General features: G+C 46.6%; 1 protein-coding gene across 14 annotated transcripts in view; it reads right to left on the reverse strand.

Moving 5' to 3' along the window:
* GRB10 (growth factor receptor bound protein 10) overlaps positions 1-18,690 on the reverse strand; it is a 203,889-nt gene that overhangs the window by 20,891 nt on the left and 164,308 nt on the right. For 13 of the 14 annotated variants that reach the window (XM_050785577.1, XM_050785576.1, XM_050785580.1 and 10 more), the window contains 6 exons: positions 16,216-16,372; positions 8,278-8,393; positions 7,212-7,280; positions 5,359-5,496; positions 3,932-4,042; positions 1,934-2,032 (listed from right to left, as the gene is read on the reverse strand). In XM_050785577.1, the coding sequence (XP_050641534.1) occupies positions 1,934-2,032; positions 3,932-4,042; positions 5,359-5,496; positions 7,212-7,280; positions 8,278-8,393; positions 16,216-16,372 (690 nt within the window). Of the gene's footprint in view, positions 1-1,933; positions 2,033-3,931; positions 4,043-5,358; positions 5,497-7,211; positions 7,281-8,277; positions 8,394-16,215; positions 16,373-17,146; positions 17,893-18,690 lie in introns of those variants that run through there. The other variant, XM_050785578.1, reaches the window with a different exon arrangement.

An 18,690-nucleotide genomic window follows, 5' to 3' on the forward strand; every position in this document is an offset into this window, starting at 1 on the left:
CATTTGCAGATAAAAATTTCAACTATATACAGACACCTTTAAAAGATCACCCATGGCCGCTGCCCTCTGTCTGCACAGCTGCCTCTCCCATCTCCTCTCCCTACTAAGCAACCTCTTTCTTCTCTCCTGCAGTCTCACAGAATGTTCACGAGCATACCATCAAATACAAATATTCTAATTTTTCCTGTTCCCTTCACACAAATGCAGCATTCTCTCTATATGCTGTTCTGTATTTTGCTTTTTAATTGTTAGTAATTTTTCCACAACAGGACACAAAGAGCAATCTCATTCCTTCTGGAGGTCCATGCAGAAGACTGCCCTCGATGGACATTATGTCACCTGTGTGACCAGTGCCCACTGGTGACCCTTACACACTGAAAACTGGCCTATAACAGGAGTGGTCTATGATCTATGATGTATTAACATGGATGTTTCCTCTTCCATTATGAATTCATAAAATTTTGATTTTCATAATTCTTTTTGTTATCAGTGGAAATATAAAATAAGGTTCTGGGAGAGAGATATAGGAAGCCAATCTGTGGAACTTTTGGTCTGGGCCCCAGCCTCCTATAAAATGGCACTAGGATGCATCCTTAATGTCTCTGGAATCTGTGGATTACTGGGTGCAAAGTGCTACCTGCCAAATGGCCACAACAACAGGACTACATTCAGAATTGGATCTGCAGCACCTCCAGGAAAGTTTTGAGCTATGCTTCCTTCGGCTCCTCCATCTCCTTAATTGACTCCACCTTGAGTCTCTGGACCAGATAAAAGGCCACTACAGTTCAATGAAGCCTGGGAGTTTTTGTAAAGAAATCCCTGGACCACTGTATCCATCGGCTCCAAACGAACATCTCCTATGGAGACCCCTGGACTTTAGCCAAGCTCATCTGGGCCAGCTAACTTGCAACTCACAAGGACTCTGTAGACTTAATTCCAGACATGTGGGATATGGTATGTGTGCACAGGAACACTGTGGGAAATCCAAAGTGATTACAATAAACAGTCGTATGAAATCACTCTGGCAATTAGCATGAAATTGCTGTCAAGGGCATTACTCCATATGCAGTTCCACGTGATACATTTCCTTTAGAACTTACAGTCAGGAGGTACCGTCTCCGCTGAGGAGCTACAGTGAGCTGTGTAATTCATCATGTTTACTTCATGGTCCTGGCTTTTTGGGAACCTGAGAGTTGGTTCAGTCGTGAAAATAATTAACACCTCACGTACTATTTCCTTTCTCCCTGGTCCTGATTTTTCGAATCCTATTCTTCTAATCTAGTGGTCTCAACCAGGGGCAATTCCCCACCCTCTGGCTCCAGGGCACATTTGGCAACATTTAGAGACATTTTTGGTTGTCTCAACTGGCCAGGCGTGAGACTGGCATCTAGCAGGCAGAGACCAGGTATGCCACACAGCTAAGTGGCCTGCAATGCTTGGATGTCCCCCAGACCTCCAATAAAGAATTATTCCACCCAAAATGTCAGTAAGTACTGAGTCTGGAAAACCTAGCTCTAACCTGTTTAATATTAGGCCCTCTGTTACAAGCTCCTGAGATCTTGTTTAGAAAGATGCTTAACTACATTTGATAAATAAAACATTGTGACAAAACAGCAGAAAAGTTACAAGCATTTTCCTGCCAGAAGAGACAAAGTATTGTGCCTATCATGGACTGGGCCCAGGTTGTGTACCACTTAGCTGAAAAATAAGCCATTCTTCGGGGACTTCAGAGGAGACAGAAAATCAAACTAGCACAAGACAACGTAACGTGGTTAGCACAACAGCACAAGGAGGAAGAGGCCCCTCACTCTGTCGAGGGACTGGATTCTATGGGAGGAGAACCTGCCTTCTGACTTTGTCTATTCTGGCAGGTCCAGAGGCCAATTTTCACGAAGAGATGTGCACTCAACACAAACTGCAAGATGTCACATACCTTCAGGAGTCTGAACGCTGTCATCCAGCACGTCCTGGTTTGCTCATCCTCTGCACAGAGCAACCTCAGCTCTTTAGCTTCATTCCTGACTTTGTTTGGCTACAGGAGGTAAAAGAAAGTTCTGTTAGTGTTACACAGGGAGTCAGAAACAGCTTCTGTCAAGGCAGGGCTGCATCTGACACAAACCAGAGACAACCAGCTGGAGATCCCCCTAGCAAGGAGCACAGCAGATGCACACACACACCTGTGTGTTAAGCATTCATTCATCCGCCTTCCTGACAAGCCTTTATTAAGTGCCTATCATGGACTGGCCCCAGGTTGTGTACCACTTAGCTGAATACTAAGCCATCCTTCGGGAACTTCAGAGAAGACAGAGAAACAAACCAGCACAAGACAACGTAACGTGGTTAGCACAACAGGACAAAGAGGAAGAGGCCCCTCACTCTGTCGAGGGACTGGATTCTATGGGAGGAGAACCTGCCTTCTGACTTACAGAAGGAGAGATCTTAAAGTTGCCCCCAGGCCACTGAGAGGAGGGGCGGCTGCAGAGCGTAGCCAAGAGGGGAAACCCCTGAGGAGCTCAGGGATTCTGACGTCTGAGCAGCCCAAAGATCAGACCCCAAGTAGAAGGTCCAGAGAGGGAGACTGATGTTGGCTCTGGAGAAGGAGACAGAAGGGGAAGAAGGCACCCCGAGGCAGGTGCAGGCACCATGGGGAGAAGACAGGTGCCCCTCCACAGGCAGGGCCCTTTGGTGAGGGAGGAGAATTGTTGCAGGGATAAACTGACCTGCATCTCCACAGGAACCCCCTGACCTCAGACTCAAGAAACAATGCTGGACACGGCCCCAGCTCTCCCTCTCCAGAATCTGGAGGGGTTGAGGGACAGGTGTGACTACCCTGTGCTCGGCTGGTGCTATGAGAGAAGCAAGCAGAGACTGCGTTTGCAGACATGCAAGCATGGCTGGTGTGGGCTGGTGGGAAGGGAGCGTGCTCATACCTCCAGCCCTGCCTGAGGCTGCCTTGGGCCTCTAGCTGGTGTGAATTAGACGCCTGTTACTTACAATGGCAAGAGTATTCCCTGAGCAAGGTATGACGTGATATTTTGGAAAGAAATTTTCTCCTAAGGAGGGGCTCCCGGTGTTCTGTGTTCTCGGGATGCGGCTTGGGCTATGGCTGGTAAGTCAGCCTACGGCGCAAACTCCAAGCACAACTATTCACTGGCTACTGGATGTGGGCAATGTGGCCAACTTCCTATCCCACAAGGGGCTATGAAGATTAAATAAGATAATGGATGTAAAACTGTTAGTGGAACATCTCATGCACAGTAAGCATTCAGTAAATATCATCTACCATTATGATTATTAATACCATCACAACCTCATCAGGGGAAGAGGAGTGGGCTCTGCCCACAGGTGTGTGCACATGTGTATGTGTGTCTATGTACATGTGTGGATAATGTATGTGTATGCACACAGGTATATATGTATACATGTATGTATACACATGTGGTATGTGCACGCAGATGTGTGTGCACGCGTGTGTGTGCATGCAGAGGGTGGGCCGCATTGTGTCCATTCCTATCTGACTGTCCCCACGGCCAGAGGCGCACACAGAAGCCATCAGCTCACTCAGTACCATGCAGGCAACCCAGGTGACAGGCTGGAGGTCCTCTCCCTTGCCCTGCCTCCCCTTCCAGCTACTAGTACTGGGCTACAGCCACAGCCCACCCTTTGAAGCCAAAAGCCACCCTCCCTAAAACACTGAGCCCACTGGCCACACTGTCTATCCCTGTTTGCTTGTCCTTGAGCTTCTGAGCTACTCAAGGGCTGACAGCAGCAAGTGTACAATAGATGTTTTTACAGGAATGGAGGAATCCAGTGTGAAACTATGTTTCTGTTGAAGACAACAGAAGCAACAATCAAGTGCTGGGCAAGAGAAGAAGTCAGTTTCCAGTGGGCTGCTGAGCATGCGCGCCGTCTGTGGACAGTTCGGGTGTACCTTTATGCAGAGCCCGTGGTCTGTAGGGGCGCTGTACTGCTTCCTGCCGGCGATCAGGGAGAAGATGTTGCTGTCCTCCAGGTCGGCCAGCAGCTGCAGGTGTCTGGGTTCCTGTGACAACAACGGCCAGGTTAAAGTCTCAAGCCCAGCAAAGGGCAAATGTGTTCACCTCTGGTAGACAGAGGGCAGTCTCTGCACACTTATAAGCACTTTCCCCAATGACACTTTACATGTTACATATGATTATTACATGAGGTGTGATAAGTGCTAAACTAAAACCAAATTCACCCAGTCTCACCCAAAACACCCACTTCCCCAATTCTCAGACACACAAGACTGTTGGAACGTATTTGATACTTCTGCCAAATCAAAGCCCCATGACCAGATATTCAAGATAAAAAGCAGAAGAAAATCTATAACCCAAAGGTCAGAGTTAAGAGCACAGGGCCTATCTGCCTTTGGTTTGCTGTGCATCCAGAGTCCAATCGTACCCTGGGTTTTCCCACTGGTAGCTTGTCCCACCCTTCTCCTCCTCAACTCTCCAGCCTAGCTCTGTTTCCTGCTCTAGGAAATAATCTCCCGACTTCAGCACACACGAGGACTCTGAGCGGGCCACACAGCACAGCTGAGAGGTCAGGACGCTACCATGCCCTGTGTCAGACCAAAGCCCCTCTCTGCAGATGACCCCCCTTCTCTCTGGCCCATGCGTCAGCAGCCGCTGACTTCCCAGAGTTGGCCTGATGCTCAACACCTGTGCCAGGGTCCCGCCAGCTCCCTTTCCCCTTTGCTGGCCAGAGTAAAAGAGACCGTAGCCCTCAGATGGTAAGTGCTCAGCCACGTTGAATGGACATGGCTCCTGCCACAGGGTGTATGTGGACAGCACGAGAAGAGAGCAGGCAAGAGTGTACATGGGAGCGAAGGAGCCTCCAGCCTAAGCCCTCAGTGCTACCAGCTGTCTTTTGAGGGCCTGCAGCTGTTTTCCATCTCCCACCTTCTTCTCACTACGGATACATGCAAACCTGCAATTTATTTCATAAAATATCTGATACATAAAGTTACACTGGCATTAGGGTGGCAATCATCTATCAAACATCTTTACAGCTAGCTTAAATCCCAACTTATGGGAACTAGGCCAGTCTCTGAAGTGATAGGGCAGCCAGGGGGGTCTGCTACCAACCCACAGTGGGGGTGGGCCTCGGCAGGTGGGGTTCTTAGGTATGTATTATTTATTACCTAGTTTCTGAGGGAGACCAGGAAACCTGTGACTCCAAGTTTAGCTGTTGCACAATTAGCTTATTAAGAAGTTGTCCTGAGCTTGGAGGAGTCTAAGGTGCATTTAAAAATGAAGCCTAGGTTTACTCTGAGGACTCCCGGGGGCAGTGACGGGGGCAGAATCAGGGCTGGTGGTGGCAGGTTTTAAAGCTCACCTTTGAAGTTCCCTTGGTGGAGCAATAAAGGCCAGATCTCCGCAAACACACATACAGCTTTTTCCACGATTTCTTTCCCAGCTCTTTCACATGCAAAAACCCTTGAATTTCAGGACAGCTACTGGAGTTCAGAAAATTCTGTTGAAGAACAAATTTTAAAAATTACATAATGCTAATCTAAAATAATTAAAGCAGACATGTTATTAGCATAACTGACATTTTCTGAATTATTAAAAGACTCCTTTTTTTGATCAAACTGAGCGTGTTCTCCTTTCCAAAGTCTTAAAATCCCATCTCAATTGGTGCTGCATAGAACATAATTCGTATTTAAACACACGCAAGCAAATGGACCTTTCTAACACTGGTGATAACACAAGTCACGAATTTCCCTGTAAGAGAGTGCACTGAAGGATCCAGTCTGATATCAGACTGAGGGCAAGAGCAAGTGCCACGACTGAGTGAGTGGGGCTCTGGGGACTGAGAGTGAGCATGTAGTGGCCACTTTTACCCAGGCACCCCTCCAGTCAAGGGTGACATAAAAGGTGTCATTTGTCTGCAAGTGATGAACCCAGGTGCAGGACATCCTGGTGATGTCCCCCTGTTCCACTTAACTTTTCCCACAGGCAGCCTTAAGAATAAAGCCTTTATCAAAACAAAACAAAACAAAACAAAACAAGAAACTATGCTTTTCATCAAAGGGAAGACAGGCCGAGGGCCAGGTCACGGAGCGAAGTTGGGGAGGTGATGTTGGCAGGTCCTGCTACTAGACTGGGAGGGGACAAAGCTCTTTTCCCCCAGGTGGGAAAGGCACGTCGGACAGAGCCCTAGTGCACCTGGGTCAGTCCTTCCTGAGTCTCAAGAGACCACAGCATATCTTCACAAAGCACATGAGTCCTCCCAAAGTCAAGGCAAGTTAAAACAGAATGTGCCATTTCACTGTTCACGGTGTACAGGTGGTACCTTAGCACTGACACCTCTCACCAGAACAGACACATGCTATGGTCAGAAGGGCTTCTGAAGACACCACCGGAACAGAGCTCTGAAGCTCTTATCTTTTAGATGCTGAAACAAATTTGGTGATAACAACATAGCAAAAGAAGGGCTTATGAGCAGAATTCTGTAGGAACTATATTTTAGTAGTTTCTGTTACATGTAATATGTCACTTGGATATTGTTGGTGGCCTTAGGAAATGATTCATTCTTTCACTTTTGACATGTACACAGGCATATTTTTAGGGTGTAGCTGTAACATTCCCATTCCCCGCTCCCAGCTTCCCTGGAGAAGCGTGTGTGACAGCTGAGCACAGAGGCCCTGGTGGCTCCCTCCACTGGAAGAGGAGGTGGGGAGAGACCAGATTTTCTCAGAACAGACTTTAGGACAATTAAAGCAGGTTTCTTTATTTGTAATGTATGGCAAGTTACTTGTAAAAGTCTGTTGTGGTAACCCAATCATCTTTTACTATAGACTCAGCGCTTCTGCAGAGATTTCCAAGCAGCTGGGCGGTGGCCTGACCTGGGACCCCTGCTCAGAAAGGAGCTGGGGAGCCCTGAAACTGGGGTTTCTCCATGCACCCCCCGGGCCACACTCAGCAGTGGCATCACTGGACTCTTCTAAGTCAGAGCAAGGGCATTCTGTGTGTTAAGTGCCTGTTTGGCTCAGCAGGAATCCAGCTATACACAGATTTTCCAAGTAAATTTTTTAATTTCTGGTTACTCTAAACCCCCTTAAGAGCCAAAGTTATAAATGATGAAAGATGCAATCTCTTCAGGTTTTTTACAATGTTGCCATTCAGTTCCAAGAGGATTTCTATTCAGAAAGTCTATTTCAGCAGAGGTCTATTTTGGCCCAGTACCTGCAAAAGCTGGCTTTGACTGCCATTTGACTGCTGGCACCAAGTAACCATCTGTTCTGGGAAGAAATTCTAAGAAAATGGGAAAAAACAAATACGTGAAAGGTTAGTTTCAAAGTGAGGGAAGGTATGTCATATAGATAAGTAAATTTTAAAACTATTCCTACCAATATAATTATGTACACCTGTATTTAAAATGGCAGTCCTTTTTATTCTCCTATCACACAGAAGAAACAGCTCCTTCAAAAGGTTGTATTTCATTTCCTGAAATGTTGGGTACGAGTATGGAATACCACCTATGTTTACTAAGGGATGCATGTCTCACAGCATACTCCATGGCAAAGAGTGAGATAAGGAATTCCTGAAACTAAAAGGTAAGCCCAGTCACGAGAAAAGCCTTTTCTGTTGCATTCCCCAAAAACAGTCTTCAAATTTCTCACTCTGGAATAAAAAAGCAGCTAAATTATCAGAGTCAGAAATGACCCTGGGTCTTCTCCCCAGCTGACACAGCTCTGCCCCATGACTCAGGACGACAGTAAGTACCCCAGGAGCTAGGAGGTGCCCTCCCTATCCTGGCCTCTCACAGGACAAGTGCCTTCTTTCCCAAAGAAAGAAAGGGGAAGAGAGATCAAGGTGACCAGCTCAAGACACCACCAATCGCACTGATTTCTCTAGTCATTCTTCCATGTATGATCACAAAATGTGTTTGCTGTGTGCAGAGAATAATGAGTTTTTCTTCTGCTAAGTGTTTGATCAGTTTAACTGAGAACTTTCAAAATAACAGAAAATGCCCAGTCTCCCCCAGCTCCTGTCTTAGAGACTAACCCCCTTTACACTGTGTCTATTTGAAGAAGGAGACCTCTATCTTCAGCCAGTCCCAGGCACATTTAGTGAAGCACGAGACTGGGTTTCAAGCAAGGATTGCTTCATTAAACTGCAACTCTGACTCTCAAACCGATATGCTACGTCGTGCCTCTCAGTCACTTTCTAATCTGATACTATGAAACCCAAGTATAAACTTCCAGATGTCAAGAGTCCCAAACCCCAAACCTGAAGACGTAAGACTCACCATGGGATTTTTAAAGAACTCGTATTTTGCATAATTCTTCCTGAATAGAAATTTACTCTCACTGGCCATGGTACTCTCCACTTGGACCACCAGCTCGTGGTCTTCCAAGCACCTCTCTGCAGGGGCAAAGTATCACATGTGAGATGCAACAGGTGGGAAATTCATGGTAGCTTTACAACCAAATGCAAGATTTGTTCAACTTTCTATTCTTTAAACATTATGAATAGAGACGAGGTCAGGAAGGAAACTAAATTTAAATCTCTCTTTTATGTACTACCAAATTCATAAGAGGTCTTAAGATACACAGCATGAGGAATTCAGGTCAATACTTATTTTTATATACTTCTTTTGAATTTGGCATCAACCAGATGTTAAGGAATGAGTCCATAATACTCTCAGCAAATGATTTTGCCCTTAAATTAATAAATTTCAATTCTTGTAAATAAAAGACTACAACAAGAAACAAAGGAGAAAGAACTTGAAAGGGGAGGATGACCAAAGAGGGCCCAGAGATGGAAGCTTTTTTTTTTTTTTTTGAGACAGAGTCTCGCTCTGTCGCCCAGGCTGGAGTGCAGTGGCGCAATCTCAGCTCACTGCGAGCTCTGCCTCCCGGGTTCACGCCATTCTCCTGCCTCAGCCTCCTGAGTTGTTGGGACTACAGGCGCCTGCCATCACGCCTGGCCAATTTTTCTGTATTTTCAGTAGAGACGGGGTTTCACCATGCTAGCCACGACAGTCTCAATCTCCTGACCTCGTGATCTGCCCGCCTTGGCCTCCCAAAGTGCTGGGATTACAGGCATGAGCCACCGTGCCCGGCCGAGATGCAAGCTTTCTAATGACATCAAACTTGGTTGCCAGAAACGATGGTGCTGTGTACTGTGGGAGGGGCCGTGATGCACAGCGAGACGGTACGTACATACTCACCTTTCACACTGAAGCCTGCACGCACCACATCATGGAATAGTTCTTGTCAACTGAATTACATGTAAAGGCAGGGAAAAAAACACACTCCATCCTCCAGCACCCGCTGCGGACACGTACACACGCACGCATGCACATACGCACACGCCTCCTTCACAGCATCTTCCATAGCAGCACCGTCCCCCGGAAAGGGAAAAGTCGCTTCCCTCACTGTGTGAACACAGTGGTTCCAGGTGGAGCGGGAAGAACTCAGCATACCCTGGAACAGCGTGTGCCTGCAGGGGCCGCACTGCTCCCTTTCATGACAGCTACGTCCCTTCCCAGGCACCTCCTCAGAAACTGTCACAGGACGGTGGTGGCCACGGGAAACTAACCTTATTAAATCACGGAATAAACAAGAACAAACGTACAGCAGGGTCAAAGTGTGAACTGATGCCAAAACGGTAAAGATTAACATGCTATGGAATTGACACCAGGGCAGTTCTGTCGTCCTAAGACCCTACCCTCCTCTCCTGCAGCCAGACTGGAATCTTGAGGAAAGTGTCATCTCGGAAGGAAGGAATGAAGTTCAAGGCAAAAGCATTTCTGAGTCAAAGTGATCTAAGAATGCAGAAAAGACTTTCCGTCTACAAAGAACAACTGTCGCCATGGGCACGCATCTCTGATGGGCCCCGACTGGCATGCAGAAGCAAATTCTGGAGCTGATTCGTGCTCGGCCCTGGTTTTGACATTACAAGGAAAGGATTCCTTGGTAAAAACACATTTAAAGCCAGAGTTTGTGAAGGAAAGGAATTTTCTCCCCGTGGCTGCCAGAAAGCTCAGACTTGGCACCACCAGCAAGTGTGGAGCAGTTCCCGTTTGTCCCTGTCTGGGAGGGAATGCTGCTAGCAACATGTGAACCAATACATGGCCCTCATGTCTCCCCATGATAGAAAAAGAGAGAAACCAAGAACATGCAACAAAAACTGTTAGGTTTGCTTTCCAAAAAGAGGTTCATTCATCGAAAATGGATTTTCCAGAAGGAAAACAAATCAGTGACTTCTGTTGAAATGTTTATTCAGAGAAAAATGTCTTTCTGTAGTTACAGGAAAAAACAAAAACAAAAATCCAAAACCAAAACCAACGATCTAATAAACTGTTGATGGTTGATTTACAGAACTAAAAATTTTTATCAGGCAAAATAAGGAGAAATAAAAATGGGAGGTGACAGCTACCTAAGTGAGGAGAATATGTCTGTTTCCAAAGCAAAGGGCATTTTGTCTCCAAAGAACCCTGAGGACAGCCAAAGAGGATGCTTGGGGGCAGCCACCAGGCCTAAAGGGGGTGGCTAAACCCATGCAGGCGCCCATCCTTGCGGACAATACTTCCCTGTCTCCCTGGGCTGCCCCTGGAAAGATCGTGGGAAAGTTGCACATGGCAGTGTAAACACACAGGGGGACGTGTCCCTGGCCGTCAGATCCAGGTGGACAGGTGAGGGCTTGGTGCCCTGGCAAAAGGGGGCCCAGGAACTCGGGATAACCGGTGGGCTGTGAAACCAACTGTATCCTGAAAGGAGTGTGCTTTGGTGACTCCAGAGTGCGCCTACCATCCCCAGAGGTGGGTCCCAAGACAAACAAAACATCAACTCCCTTTTCCTCATTCACAGCAGGTCAGCAAACACAATGTGGCAGGTGACCCCTTTCTCAGAGATGCAGAGCTGTGCGGCCTCCAGATGCAGCTGAGTGCCCCGGCACAAATGCTCCGGCACCAGTGTTCCAGTTGGCCGATGACTGCGCAACATCTGTTCAAAGATCTTCCCTCCAGTTTTAATTTTCTCCGTGATTTAAAGACATGTATTTTCAAATGACCTTGCATGATTATAAACAATCACATCACTATCTATAAACTGCATATGATTACAATGGCCCTAAGTTAAATGGGAACACTACTTTTTGTGATAATATTCCAAAAGTAATTTCAAGAAATGGAAAAGGCAAAAATTCTTTGAAGTACATTTGTATTTTTCAAATTTCTGAAACTAAGGCTGGCATTACTCTACTCCTCAAGAAAGAATATTTAAATATCAAGACAACTCAAAAAAGAGAATCTTACTTCCTTGCCTTAACCCTTGCAGCTAAAGTGTGACTCCTCGGCAGAAACCTGTGCTGCCACTTGGCAGTGGGAGGGGCCATGGCAGAGCCGGTGCACAGAGGATGTGCACCCCACTGTCTCGGCCTCACACTGAGCTGTGGCACTTGAGCCACTCCCTGCCCATCATTCCTCAGCACAGCCCACCCAAGGGAAAGAAAAGAGCTGTCAGCAAGCTCAGGGCTTTCCCGGGCTAAGAAACCGTCAACAGAGTAATCAGTGAGATAGCCCTGACATGTGGATAAGGCTGTAAGTGGACTTCTATTTATAAATTTTAGTGGGGGAAAGGACATCTTTTGTTGCTTTTCACACGTAAAAGGGAGAGGGGGACATAAAACCAGCCTGCAAAAGGCCCCCTCTACTCAGCAAGGGTCAACGGGCGCCAGCTGCTTCTCCCTCCACGCCTTTCTGCATGTCCAGCTGTCAGCATCCAAAAGTGTGGCAGCCACAGCACCTCCAGAGTTACTGCCACAGCATTTCTCATCTGACCAGGAACAAGCACAAAGCTGTAAACAGCCCGAAAAAGACTTGTTGCTCTTCCTGTCTCAACCTAATTCTCAGGACAACAGAATTCCTCAAATCCTTGAAATTTGTAGGATCTGGCGGAAACCCTCTTCTCTTTACTGTGTTCTCTGTGTAAGTTCCAGCCTCTCCCAGATTATCTGACCTTAGTATGCCTGATGTCTACAGTTACTCGGGGCCTGGGTGCAAGAGCCCCAGGCACGGGGTGCCCCCCACATTCCCAGGGATGGGTTTATCTGCAATCCCATTTTCAAGTTCAGGGGGGCATCAAGATACTAGTTTTGTATGTTTAAATTTGTATTTTTCAACATTCCTTTTATCTTTTATTTTTGAGGCAGGGTCTTGTTCTGTCAACCAGCTGGAATGCAGTGATGCAAACACAGCTCTCTGCAGCCTCAACTTCCTGGGCTCAAGTGATCCTCCTACCTTGGCCTTCCAAAGTGCTGGGACTACAGGCATAAGCCACAGCGCCTGGCCAAAAAGACCTTTTCAAATATAATTTGTTTACTTGATATGTCTGCAGGCTGACTGTTTAATATCACTGCATCCTCCATGTGTGAAGCTGCCCTGGCTAAAGTGAACCTTCCAATGACTTGCAGCTCACATGCTTAGGGCAGAAGGGATGGGGACACCTTCCAAAAGACCTGTCCCATTCTGGCAGCCCCAGCTGGACTTACTGTCAGCTCTTGAGTGGCTTGGGTCAGGGACAGTGTTTTCAAGGCTAAGAACTCTACTCCAGACACTGAGACTCAGAAACATCCCCAACAGGTAGAACCTGGGGGCAGTGCTAACATAGGAAGGGACCATTTAAAGGGACAATTGAACTGGGAATCATAAAATAGACCATCAGTCACTAAGGCTTTGCCTACCAGGGCAAGGGGCTTCACAACAACTTTTCCAAGTGCGTCCAGTAGTGAATGTTCCCAGGAGCCCACACTGGGAAGGGCCACCTGACCTTGCTCTGCTCATAGGAGTCCTTCTCTGCTTACCCACAAGCACAGTGCAGAGCGGGCAGGACAAACCACCCTCAGCCAGAGGGGCTACTCTACCGAGTGACAGCAGGGATGCCACTGTTGCTGCCAATGGAGGGTGACCAGCATCTCAGAGCAGCGACGCCCTGCAGGCTGCAGACACCCACGCATGGTGCTTTTCTCCCAAAGAAAGGGAACCACGTGCTGCAGGCTATCTCGGGAACTGCCCTCACTTTTTCTAAAGCCATCACTTCCTTCTGGGTGTAGAAAAGGTTTAATATTATTAAGGGACTGATATTTTAGCTATTAAGATCCTTATACAGGTTGAATATCCCTTATCCTAAATGCCTGAGACCAGAAGCTTTCGTTTTTGGATTTTTAAATTTTGGAACATTTGCATTATATTTACCAGTTGAACAATCCAAAATCCAAAAATCAGAAATGCTTCAGTGAGCATTTCCGTTGAGCATCAAATCAGTACTCAAAATGTTTCAGATTTTAGAGCATTTCAGATTTCAGATTTTTGGATTACGGATATTCAATCAATAATAATGTACTTTGTACTTTGAAATCCTCAATTCTGGAGGCTATACATAGGCTTAAAATACTGTCCAAATTGGGTGCCCTATACCTTCAATTATGGGGGGTTTGGGTTACAATCTGCCTTAGTATCTGCCCTATAGACTTGCAAGTACTACCTGCCTTTTGCCCCAGCCGCCAGCCTGGTGTATGTCCACATCCCTGTGAGAATACCTGACATATAATTACCTAGGAAAGTGCTCTCTACAAGGAGATAGCAATGTCTGGGGATGTGCCCTGAGAGCTGGAGGGCCAGAAGGGCCCAGGAATACCATCCATGACAAACAAGAACCCCCTATTGGCCTTGTGGCCCTAGCATCCCTTTCCAAGGGGGATAAAGCTGAGATACCCAACAGACTCTCCGAGAGGCACCCCACAGCCCTGCATTTTCTCACTAATGAGCTTCTGATCGTTGAATGCTGCTAAATCATGGCAGAAGTAAGATTTTTAGTTAAACAGCAACTTAATGTTTTAAAAAACATTAAGTGACAAGGTTGGGTCACAAAACAGTATTCAGAGAAGTTATAGGGATGGGGGGGACGCAGAAGCTCTGTGCTAACGGGAATGAGTCCTGGGGGTGCTGATCTTACAGGCTGGGGAAACTGGTTACTCTAAAAACTTGCAAAGTCCTCTGCAAACCCAGCCGATAGAAAAATGTGTTTCCTAGTAACTAGTAAGAATGGAACTGGTGGTGAGAAAGAAAACTGAGGAAGGAGAGGAAGGATATTCTAAGGAATTTCATGTATCTGCAAATCCTGGCTGTGTGAGGTTCATTATTTTTTTTTCCATTTTTTACTTTTTTTGTGAAACAGGACCCAAAATGTGACACGAATGTTCCTCTTTTTTTTTTTTTTTTTTTTTATATAATTTCACTTGTTTCTCTTTCCCGTTTTTTCCTTTTATACTTAATTTTAAAATAAAGTGTCATCCCCCACGAGAGTGTATTAAGTCCATCTAAAAAGAAGAGAAAGAAATAAGGTGTATAAATATCACATCCCTACAAATCCTGTGTGCTTACAGACATTTGTTTTTCTATTCTCTCAGAGCAAATGGTTCTTCATTTGGTGAAAGTCTTAATGTATCATTTATCTACCAACCATATGATAGCCTAGAAATTAAAGGGTATCACATGAAATAGATAATTCAAAATTTCTGAACCATTCCTTATATGTTAAAATTTTATGTACGTATATCTGTACAAAATTTCTATGTGTCCTGAGTGTGTCCAATTATATTCAAGTACTAAATATCTGCAGAAGTCCCTTCCATAGTTCTTTCAAATGAAAAGAATATTCAGACTTTTGAATGGGCTTTCAACAATAATCATTGTATTTGGGTCAAACTATACAGACTTGTTTTTAAAGTTGTATATATATATGGTTTTTTTCCCCATATATATATATACACATGTAGAGACACATGCTGAAGGTTTCCCACTACTATTTAATTTCCAAGTTACTTGTGTGTCAACAGGTGCTTTTGACAGCCTTATCAGACCACTGTAGGATCCACTCATGGACGTCCTAAGCTGGAGTTTGATGGGACAGCCAGTCTCCGTGGGAACAACTGTGACATCATGGTCACTAACTGTGGACCTAGTAAGTGATCCTGGCAGGAGAAAGCTGTTAGTGACAATGGAGGGGAAGGCTTCTGTCATCACACAAATTCGTTTGGCAATTGGTAGAGATGGGAAAGAAACCAGCAAGAGTTCTATTCAATTCCTTCAAAAAGCATACCGTCTGCCCAAAGTACAGGGCGCATTAGAAAACAGAGACTTAAGGTGGTATCAGCTCAAATTTACACTGCATTATTTAGGCTTAAATTGTATAATATTACCTGGAAGGAGGCTACTCCAGACCTAGAGGTTTAAATTCAATACTCCAGACCTAGAGGTTTAAATTCAATTTATTAATCTTTCAAAAAAGGTTCATGAGAAAAATCAGAACTATGGGACGTTTCCAATCTGTGTTGTTTTTCTCTCCTTCAAGACATGGAACAAATATAGCTGTTGATTTAGATAAAATTTTGGTTTTAAATATTTTACTATGACTTTGTAAGAACTATATTTTATCACATAAGAATTTAAGCAAAAGTCTGAAAAGCTTTTTTACCTAAAATAAGCTACCTGAACAAAATACCTCAATAAGTTCTGTTAAAGAGTCAATATCTTCAAATATTCTGTGATACAAAATATTCTCTTGCTTTTTAGGCATGACATGCGCGCACACACACACCCGTGCACGTACACCATTCACAGCCTTGTTAACCAGCATGCAGAGATGCCATGTAAGACTCAACTCAAACTTACAACAAAGTGCTTCATAATTTGCTCCAATTCCCAGCAGACCTCTCTGCACTCTGCTGCCTATAACCATGGCTCCCTTCTTCCCATGAGCTGAAGAGCTGATCTCAGAGGGGCAGCTGCAATCCTGTGCACGGCCGGCTCTCTCCAGATCACCTCAAGGGCACCTCCCTCCTGTCCCCTGCCCACAGGTGTGCAACAAGCTCCACGTGGCTCTGACAGCTGGGGAGGCCGGACAAGCCACAGGGAACTTCTCCGTGTCTGAGCCCTTGGGCAAGTTATTACCTCAACCATCCAAGGCAAGATTCCCAAAGCACTAGGGGAAGGGGGCTGGAGGGCGGAGAGTAAAGTTTTAGGAGAAAGAGAAGAGGCAGGAGAGTCGAGGGGAACCCAGAGACTGCCTGCTAATTTGGCAAAGGACACTGTGTTCACACATTTGGCATTTGGCAGCAGCGGTCTTCATTCAATTGCACATGAGTATCCCCAGGCGCCATTCCTGTTCCGATGGTTCCCTACCTAATCCTAGGTGCGGGTGGTGCTCCACTAGTGTCCAGCTGTTGTCATCCACACAGTGACTTTTGTAAACCAGCAATTGGCACAGGTCCCTGGCTGTCATGTCTGCTAGAATCTCCACCACTTTGCTCGTCCCATCTTCACTAAAGACTTTAACATCCTGCAACACACAAAGGGGATACTTAGAGATAACAACTTCAGGTTTTCAAGAAATGAAAACTGAAACAAAAGAAAACAGGTAAAGTAAAAACGGTAGTACTCCAACACATGGGCAACTGTTTTTCCAAGCAGCCAACAGGTCCCCATCGGCTGCAGGGATGTGACTCTCCCTCCTCGCCTCCCCTTTCCCACCTCCTGGGGGCAGAGCAGGTAGGATTACAACATGATATTCTTAAAATGCCCAGGACAACTCACGGGAACATACAGCACATGGCTAAACCACCAAACCTGTCTTAAGAAGTGACAGGATTCACAGGATTCATTTAAAATACTGCTGGTGGTCTCGGGGTTGGACATTTTACAGTTGAACCAATTGAAAAAACAAGCAAAGCAACAAATCCTGTAAACCTCCCTCTTCCCATCATAACTTTTGACAAGTCCACATGCTCTCCCAGGGCACAGGGTCCAGCAACGGCACTGACAGCCTTTCCCGCAGCACCTCACCCCTCACAGACACGGAGGCTCAGGCTGGAGTGGTGATGAATTAATACAAAAGAAGAGCATAATAAAAACATAGTTACAAGATTCTTTAGCCCCTAACCCTACAAAGTTACAAGCAAGCTTCATTTGCTCATTCAAATCCATGAACACTGAGCAGCTCCAGGCCAAGGGATGGAGAAGTAGAGTTCAGAGGATGGGAGTCTATCCCTCCCAGGCAAGACCCCGCAGGAATTCACCCTTCCCAGAACACCAGGTGTGTTTAACAAATTCTTACCGTCTGGAAAAAGCAGTCAGAAGAGCAAGACGGCATTTTAAATCGCGACTGCCTCTTGCAAGGGAGCTTGTTTCCGTCTCTCCCCCACTGTCCCAGGCTGGCTGTGTGGAGCCTGCATGTGCCCTGGTGGGCAGGTTGTCTCCGGGCAGCAGGGAGGCCACCCGCCCACCCGCTGGGCTCCCAGGTTGCCTTGCACCGGCTCCCTTACGGAGTGAATCCAGCCACGGTGATGCAGTCACCCCACAGACTTGCTCTCCCACTCCCACACGACAAGACCTGGGCTTGGGGGTGAGGATGAGGTGAGGATGACAACCCCAACAACACAACTCTCACACCAACTGGTCAGAAAAAGCCCCGCTCAATGCTCTCCCATGGCAGTGAAATCACACACAGGCAGCTGAGAGGCTGAAGCACGTGCGTTCTCTGAATCCAGCCCCATCTGCCAACCTCCAAATAATCTTTGTCCTGCAACTGACGTGTCAGTGGCACCTTTGGAGCTGGATCTGCAGGGTGGGTGAGAACATCAGTTTGTCCTGACCAACTCCCTCCGAGGCTCCCCGCTCTCTCTGGCCCTTTTCCTGTGTTTGGAGCGGGGTGTTTACTTGCTCTGAACTTTGATTTCTGTGGCCGGCGCAGAGTCTGACAGCAGAGGGAAGGGCTGGGAGGCCCCCGCCTTAATCACGAACTGGGACCACACCATCCTACAGGGACCCTCTTGACCCTCCTACAGCTAGCTACCCTCAGCTGTCACCAGGTGGGCAGTAAGGAGTCAATGTCACTCAAGCTTGAGTGCCCAGGTTGGGGCGGGGCGGGGGGGTGGGGTAGGGGTGGGGCGGGGGGGGGGGGGTAGGGGTGGGGCGGGGGGGGGGGGGGGGTAGGGGTGGGGCGGGGGGGTGGGGTAGGGGTGGGGCGGGGGCGGGGCTCGGAGAGAAGGAAGAAGAGCCCTTATCTGTGAGGGCAGGCTAGCCTTCCAGCAGACAGGGGACCAGCCAGGGGAGTCTGCACTGTTAGGTAGGGTCACTGTCCCCTGCCTGCCACCTACGGGCCACTTCTCCAACTCAAAGAAATCCCAGGGCTAGGGCTGGATCAGGACCCAGAGACTTGTTTTCAACTCTTATTTATTTTTCAAGAAATCCATCATCTCTTTTCCAGAATTTATGTGTCACTCAATGAAAGTATACTTCCCCCTAACAAGCGAAATATTCAAATACAGCTGACATGGCTGAATAAGTCTATAGAAATACAATTTAAGTGAAGAAAACATGTGTCTGGGTTCTAGGTAGGAATGTATTAAAATGTATTAACATAAAAGAAAAACAGGAATTTGGAAAATATAACTGAGCTCCAACAATGCTTTATAAATGTGCTAACCATCATAGGGAATGTCTTCAGGACCAGTGCATGCCTTCTGCTCCCCAAATCAGGGTTCCTAACGCTCCTTCTTCCCTGAGTCTCAATGAGCGTATCTGCACTGAGAATACACATGATCTTCTCTAGGAAAGTGAAATTATGTTGAAGTGTGTGTTTCATATCTCTCCAAGTCC

Source organism: Macaca thibetana, chromosome 3 (assembly GCF_024542745.1).
Source record: "Macaca thibetana thibetana isolate TM-01 chromosome 3, ASM2454274v1, whole genome shotgun sequence".
Classification (NCBI taxonomy): Eukaryota; Metazoa; Chordata; class Mammalia; order Primates; family Cercopithecidae; genus Macaca; species Macaca thibetana.